The sequence below is a fragment of the Gossypium arboreum genome, chromosome 7, assembly GCF_025698485.1.
Source record: "Gossypium arboreum isolate Shixiya-1 chromosome 7, ASM2569848v2, whole genome shotgun sequence".
Classification (NCBI taxonomy): Eukaryota; Viridiplantae; Streptophyta; class Magnoliopsida; order Malvales; family Malvaceae; genus Gossypium; species Gossypium arboreum.
The window spans coordinates 60239914-60248543 of NC_069076.1; the positions used below are offsets into that span (position 1 = coordinate 60239914).

An 8630-nucleotide genomic window follows, 5' to 3' on the forward strand; every position below is an offset into this window, starting at 1 on the left:
TTAGTTATTTATCTATTTTTTCTCTTTTAACTTTTAAATTTGTATTGTTTATCATATCATCTTAAACCGAATAAAAAACTAGTTTATCATATCATCTTAAAATGGATGAAAAATTTAATATATATTAACTTTATTAACGTGGCATGCACATGGGTTACCATATGAATACCATGTCAATAATTAATTATCTTTTAAAACTTAGCAAATCCAAAAAAAATATAAAATTATTTTAAAAATTAAAATTTTAAAATATATACAAAATTTAAAATATATTTTAAGTTTAAAAAATTAATTAACTGCTAACATGGCACACAAGTAGATTGCCACGTGGATGCTATATGAGCAAAATTAATATATTTCATCAATTTTATGGTGATTTGATAAATAATGCAAGTTCAATGGCTCAAAAAGGTAAAAAATTAAATAAAAGTTTAAAATGAATAATTTTTTTTGTAAAGTTGAAAAAGTCAGATAAGTAAAAAACTTTACATGAAAATAACATAAGATTATATAAGCATTGCTTCAAGGAATTCAAATTCTAAAGGAAAAACAATTCATAGTGTTAACATTTTTATTCATATTGAGAGTTAAAACAAAAAGAAAAGGGCAGGGCTACGTATATTTGCATAAGCAGAAAGGTGGAGCAGTTGGATTCAAGGTTTTACAAAAACCGCCCAAAGGGAAGCCATTGGTGATGCAGTACTTATTGCAATCTTTGAACTGTGAACATGTCCCCATCACTGCTTCCCATACCTTTCCTCCTGCACTACCTTTCTCTGAAATCCACCAAATAATAATCAAAACCAACCCCAAAATAGAATTAAGATTATATATATGTATGTATATATATATATCCATTTATTTGAAGCATGAAAGAATGGGCGAGGTTGGTCTTACCTATGTTGACGAAGAAGACCAAGCATAGAAGGCCCAGAAAGTAGCACTTTAGTGTAAGGGAAGCCATTCTATTATCACTGCCAAATTTCTTGTAAAACCTTGCTACCTACCTATTCTCTGTTGAGTATAATATCGAATTGGCTGTGCCTATTTATCCTCTCAATGCCCCTTTATATAATTGCACTACTAGTACATTTTAAAAAAGAAATTGTTCTTAATTCTCAAATAAATCTCAGTTGTTATCTAATTAGAAAAAAAAATATTATATGCCGAATTCACTTCATTGCATTTTGGACCTTGGGTACTTATAGCTATCAAATTCTATATAATTCTATATTTTCAATGAAAGAAAGTTATGCCTTCCTCATTTTATGTTTCATTTGAATAAATGTTTATATTTTTAAGTAAGACCTTATTTTAGGTAAGGGTTTATTTAGGTAAAATTAAAGATTATAAATGTTAAAGATTGTACAAAGTTCAAAGAAATACAAAAGCATTTTACCAGATTTCTTTTAATATTTTAACCATAGAAAGTGTTATTTCTTGGCAACAAAATCCTTGGCACTGTATAGTTTCTATACGCATAATATTTCTAAACAAAAGCACAAAAAGGGTTTTTTTAAAAATATTTTATCTATTGCACCAATATAAATTAGATTCTATTAGGATTCTGAAGAATGTATCCTTGTGATTATATATTTTTAATTGCAAATAAGGGAGATCATTGTAGTGGAATCATGTATATATTCAAATTTTCAATCATGGATTTTCTCTCTTATTTTGAAATGTAAATTATACAAACAAAATTATAAATAACATGTAATTCTATTGTATTATTGTCAATAAGTAACATGTAATTATATGTATATATAAAATATTAAAATGTCAAACTTTATTTAAGAAAAAAACATCTTTATTGGAGCTTTTATGAAAGTTTTTAATTGACAAAATTGTCAATTTTATGGAACTTTAAACTTTAAAAACAATTAAGTTTGAAAAAATAAAACCCAAAGGTGGAAGAAATTCAATAAAGAGATTGGATTTTATTGTTTAAATTTGGATTAATAATGCTATCATGCAACAACATCCAATTGAATTTTGTACCACCATATTAGTGGCTCACTATTTTATTGTCAGCTTTCTCCGAGTTTCAACTATGCCCACTCAAAGTTGAATCCGCTGTTGCTTTTTGACTATGTTTTGAAACCAAATAGGTTCCACTTTAATTACGTTCCATAAACTAATCCTAATAATTTATATTATTCTCACACTCTAGCAAATGTAAAACTTTTAGGGTTAAATCAGTGATTAAATTAATTAAGTCAATTTGATAAATTTAATCAATTTTAATTGTTCGATTAAATAAATTACTATAATTTTATTATATATATATATATATAAACTTGTTCAACCATATATTCAATTGATTTTTAAAATTAATCAAGTCAATTTGATAAATTTAATCAATTTTAATTATTCGATTAAATAAATTACTATAATTTTATTAATATTAATATATATATATATATATATATAAACTTGTTCAACCATATATTCAATTGATTTTTTAATTCAATTCAAATCGTTTGAAAGTTTCTCTAAAATGTGGAAGTGTTTAGATATTTTCCTTAAAAATTAGATATTTTCCTTAAAATTATCTAAATTTGTCAATGACTTAAAAGAGAGTACGTAGTTAACATCCTATGGGTTCAAAACTTTGCTAATGACACCTTCTTCGTGAATTGTAATTGTAAAATATACTAAGAAATTCTTCTTTTTCCATACATTTAAAAACTCATAATTGTGATAAATAAATAAATAAAATATTTTTCAAAATTGAAGAGCAGAATAACATATAAGCAAAAAGGGGGGTTAGGTTGCTTTTAGTTTTATGCAAAGATAGCAATTTAGCAAGGAGAAACGAATTTGGAGAAATTATTCTGTAAAATAGAAAATTGAAAAAAAAAAAAAGAAACAGAAGAAGAAAGACAAAAATATAATATAGATGAGTTTACGGTTTATTTTATTTCATGATAAAATCCCAAGAACAAGTTATAAAGAAAATAAAGAGAAAAGGGGGTGGAATTGAGCTCTACTGAGTGCAGTAACAGGCCAATTCCTCAAAGGAGAATCCAATGCAGACACCTCCCTTGGGGAACCCTTTATCAATACATGACTGGTGGCAGTTGGGAATTGCTGAACAAGGTCCCAAGCAAGGTGGTACATTTATAGCATCTACACCCACTGGCCCTGCAACTGATCATACAATATTTCATCAACCAAAAAAACAAAAAAAAAAAAGAAAACAATCATATATGATGAGTAAAGCTGTATAGATGATAGAGAAATGAATGTTTTACCCAAATTCCATATCAAAATCAAGCATAGAATTCCCAATACTTGTTGAACAATAAGATTTGCAACGTTTCCTTTTCTCATTGTTAATGCTTTCAACTATGTATTTTGACTAGTTCAGAAGCACAGAAACGTATCCTATATATATGAAAAGATGACCTAGGTGAAAACAATTCTATTTGTACACCCTTTATTTTAGGGTTAAATTTCTCTTCATTATTACTATTCATGCATAAATCCTGAATCTCATAAACTACCATAATTACATTAATACTCTAAATCTCTGCTCTTTTTTATTGATTTCTTTCTGTATTGGGAGATGGATTAAAAAGTAAAATACACACAATGTAAGAAATCTGATATATCTTTAATTTGACTCATGAACGGTTTTAAATTTCATTAAGTGCGGTGCATTAAATTAATTAATTAATTGAAATTGAAATTTTAACACCCATTTTTATTTTATTATTATTTAATAAAACGGATAAAACGCTATGAGAAAATGAAGTTTATTTATTTATTTTTATCTATTACCATGAATTTTACAAGTAATATTGTTCTAACGTATTTAGAAGAATTCAAGGATAATTTCGTTTTAAATCCTTAATTTTTAAATGAATTTTTAATAGCAAGGCTATTTAATTCCTATCTGTATTATTTATTTTTAAAAAAATATTTTCACCCAATTTTGTTTTTTAATATTAATTTTTCTTCTAGATTTCTACATTATTTTTTTCAGAAGTTAAAGGTATTTTAAAATCTTCGCAACTATTTTATTTATAAATTCACATTTGGTATTTTTAAATTGTTTTAATTATAAATTTATATGTATTATTTTATTTAGTTGATTCATAAAGATTACTTATTACATTTTAACTATTTTATTGATGAATATTATTTATTGGCACTGCCATTTAGTTTATGCATGTATGTATGTATGTCATTTTACTGTTATAGATCCAATGAATTCCATTATATTTTATATTTAAAATTTTTATTTACTAAATTATAGATTACCCTCAATTAGAAATATTTGCTACCTACACTTGGTTTTTATAGTCTATAATTTGGTTCTTAAATTTATTTTAATTAATTAATATTCAAAAATTGCAAATCTTTTCATGATTGTTTTCAAATTTCATATAGTGTTTTATATATTAAATGAATTTTTATACTTAACTTTTATTTATAATTTTCCACATAATAAAGTGCTCAATTAAAAATTTACCTTTTTTTTTTGCTGTTAATTACAGAGTAATTAATTTTTTAAAGGCTAATATATTAAAAAGTCCTTAAACTATTACACTATGATTAAATAAGTCATTATATTATTTTTAGTTAAATAAGCATTAATTTATGATTTTTAGCCATGAAAGCCTTTGATTTTAATATTAAAGTATAAATATTTTTGAATTTTTAAATTAATTTGCATTTAATGCTAATATGAATTTAATAAGAATATTTTATTAAACAAAAAATATTTTTAAAAAATTAAAATAATATTTTAGTATTTCTTGAAAATGCTTATATGCATAACACATTTAATTACTCTTTTGAAAAATTTGGTTGTTGTTTTAAATTTTATGCTGATATTGAAGTGCATATAATTTCTATTGCATCAACAAGAAATTAGATAAAAGCCTAAAGTCAAAATATTTTTACTTCAATATTAAAATCAAAAGCTTTTATGGGTAAAATAATAGGATATAAGCTTATTTAACTATAAAAATAGTTTAAGGGTTTGTTTAAATAAAGTGTAACAGTTTAAGGGCCTTTTAGTATATTATGGCAAATCTAATTTACCTTAAATTATTATGTATAAATTCAATTCTTAATTAGTTTCTCGTTTTATATTTTTTACTTTTGTACAAAGAAATCTATAATCTATTTGATAAAAAGAAATCTATATCTATAATATATAAGTACAATTTGAAAAAACTTTTGAATCAACGAGAATATCTTTTATTTTTCATCATATTACTACATTGACATTTAAAAATAATTATAATATTTAATTTGAAATTATTGATTATAAAATTGACGTAAAATAGAAATTATGATAATTATAATTTAAAAATAATTATTATTTAATAGAAGTTGTGATAATTACATATTTAAAAATAATTATAATTTATTTTTTTATATTAGTTTTAAAAAAGTTGCTCAAAATTTTAAAATAGAGTTATCGCTTGGATAAAACTCTATAAAATATAGGAAAAAGGTGTGATAATTATAATTATAATTATAATTATAATTATTGGTTAAAATTTTGATGTAAAAATTGTGTTGCTTTTATTTTTTAAAAAAGTTGTTATAATTTTATTGATGGAAAATAGACTTATTACTTTACTTGAAATTTAAGCATCTTAATCATCACTTAATTAATATATGAGAATAAATTATATTAGGATCATCTTAAAAGTATAGTTTTTAGGCACCAATAAATTTTAAAGATAACAAAATATTATTATACACACATCTATATCTAGTGTTTTCTCCAACTTAATTTAACTTTAATTAAATTACTTAAAATAATTAATTTTTTAAATTATAAACAAATATTTTCTTCATTTACAAATTTTAATCATTTTGTTTTTTCCATAAGTTAATATTTTTATTTTTATGCAACCAATTTTAAAAATAATAATAATTTTTGTTCCATTTTTTCATGTCATTGACACATAATTTTGGTAATTATTTACATTGAACCTAGAACTTTGAACTTTGAACCTTAAACATTAAACCCCGAACTCTGAAGTTCAGGGTTTGATTTTGGAATTTAAGGATTAAGGTTTAAAATTCAAGATTTAGAGTTTATAGATATGGAGTTTAGAGTTTAGGATTGAGAGTTACAAGTTGAGGTTTTAGGGTTCAAGCTCCAAGGGTTTTAAGTTATAGGTTTGGAATTTGGGTTTAGGGTTTTATATTTTGGGTTAAGGGTTTGGGATTATTAAAATCATGTGTCAATGGCATGAAAAAAATTGTCTAAATATAATTAAATAATTGGAAAGGGACCATGAATAATGTGGTGGGAAGGGTCCATAAAATAATTTCTCTATAGATGGGCGTATAATAATAATTTCATATCTTTAAAATTTAATGATGTGGCAAAAATTTATTGGTTCCTAAAAACCTTAGTTTTTAGGATCATCCTTATGTAAGTTATTCCTTAATATATTAGAGTTAATTATGTTAATCATCTATTATTAGTTGAAAATTTTAATATAAAAAATTATGCTAATTTTATTGACGTAAAATAAAGTTAATAGTTGAATAGAATTCTAAGAAGCTTAATTATCATTTAATTAATATATTAGAGTTAATTATGTTAAACAACTATTGTTTTGAATAATGTTACTTTGCATTAATTATATAAAGTAAAACTATATTATATATTGAATATGTTAAAATGCTTTCATTATTATTCGAAAATTTTATATTTATAATATTTGAATTGATAAATTAATATATTTCAATTATTGAATATAATTAAAATAAAAATATTATTTTATGCTAATTACTATAATGAAAAATAAAATATTTAAAAATTAAATAAACATTAAACGTGTAAAATCATATGCAATACATGTGACATTAGAAGTTAGTTATAATGAAATACATAATTTACTACCATAATTTATTCTTCTTAAACTTTTTTTTATGTAGTTGAAGATAAAGAACAGAGCTATTTGAAATCGAATCTAAATTCTCATCTTTACAACATAATATTTTTACCATTAACACAACAATTATATTCATTGATTTATTCAAATTACTCTCGATTGATTTGATTAAACTTTTAAAATTCACTGTCTTAAATACTTAATTATAATTATTCAATGCCTTATAAATAGCTACTCATGATGCCCTCATGCTTTAATCATGGGCTAAAACGTAGCTAAAGCTGTTAGTCTCATAGATTTAATATTTTTATTTTTAATTTAGATAGTAATTAAAATACATTTCATAATTAGATTTGAGTGTAACTACTTATAATTATATAAAGGTGACATGTTTGGTATATTATTGTAATTTACGTGTAACACCCCAAATCCTACCTAAACATTATGCCTTGATCTAGAGGTGTTACCGTACAATGGTTGAAAATCTCGATTCGTATATTTTGGAAATTGTCGTAACCTTTTTGTTACTTGAAAATCCAGTTTATTTGAAAACATATCTTATTTAGCTGTTTAGGTGAAAGCACTTTTTGTTTATTTATTTTTTTTAAATCTGTATACTTTGTAGTGGAAATTCTTAGATCGTTATATTTTTGAAAAACTTAGTTTATTATTTCAAAATTAAATGTTTTGCAGGAAAGCTGCCATTTTTTTATAAAACATTTAAATAGTTATCATGTAGCAATCGAAAATAAAGTTCAAAAATTAAAACAATCCAAAGTGTCCAAAATTACAAAAACTCTCAAACTCAGATTTAAACAAATTAAATTTATATAAACATTGTTAAAACCGAGCTCCTGTCGCACCAACTTGCCTAAGTTTAAGGGTTACTTGAAAGTGACGGACAAACGGAAAGTAAGTTTTCGAAACTCAGTATGTAACATACAGTTTAAACAAACTGATTTAAATCAGACAGAAATAGTAGAAACAGAACATTTCAGAGCAGTACAGATACAAAATATAATCTTACCCCCATCCGCTACACACCAACACTGACCATTCCAACACACCATATGAGGTATGAAACACCCATCCAACCCTACGCACCACTTACTATCGGTATCACACTTTACAGAATATTTGTAGCTGAGCTGCCAGTTTAGTAGGCGAGTTATTGCGATTTATAGAAACACTTCCTCCATATAGCAAACCAATCCCCGATACAAATATAGATTATAACAGATGGCAAACATGTTTCCAGTACACATGCATAATATAACAGATACAGAGCATACATAGTAATTTTTTGGGTTACACGTAGCCTATTACAAAGATTGCTAATCATATGATGTTTCAAATATACAACAAATATTAGAATTAGTACTAACAGATGATTGAATTTCACGTTTTATTGCTTATCAAATCACATACTAATCCCACAGAAGGCTTACGATCGATCAAAATGATGTGGGCAAAATTCAGAATTTTGGGCCCACACGGCCTGGATGGCTAGCTCGGGTGGCCCACACGGCCTAAATGGCTAGCTCGTGTGGCCCACACGGCCTCTCACATACGGTCCATCACACGGTCTGTCATAGGGCCGTGTGTCGCACACGGCCTACCACATAGCTTGGCACACGGCTGTGTGGCGTCGATTGAGCAGTTTTTCGACTTTCGCTGTTCGCTGTTTTTTGTGTTTTTCGGTAGACACTTGATTTGATTTTGATTCTAAACCACTCACAAGAATTCCAAAACCTA

At 25.0% G+C, this 8630-nt stretch overlaps 1 protein-coding gene across 1 annotated transcript; it reads right to left on the minus strand.

Annotated features, from left to right (window-relative positions):
* Positions 1-536: 536 nt before the first annotated feature.
* Positions 537-1061, minus strand: LOC108473579 (defensin-like protein 37). Its single transcript, XM_017775242.2, has 2 exons — positions 898-1061; positions 537-776 (listed from the first exon to the last, which is right to left on the minus strand). The coding sequence occupies exons 1-2, from the start codon at positions 962-964 to the stop codon at positions 613-615; spliced, it is 231 nt and encodes a 76-aa protein (XP_017630731.1). The 5' UTR covers positions 965-1061; the 3' UTR covers positions 537-612.
* Between the last annotated feature and the right edge of the window lie 7569 nt (positions 1062-8630).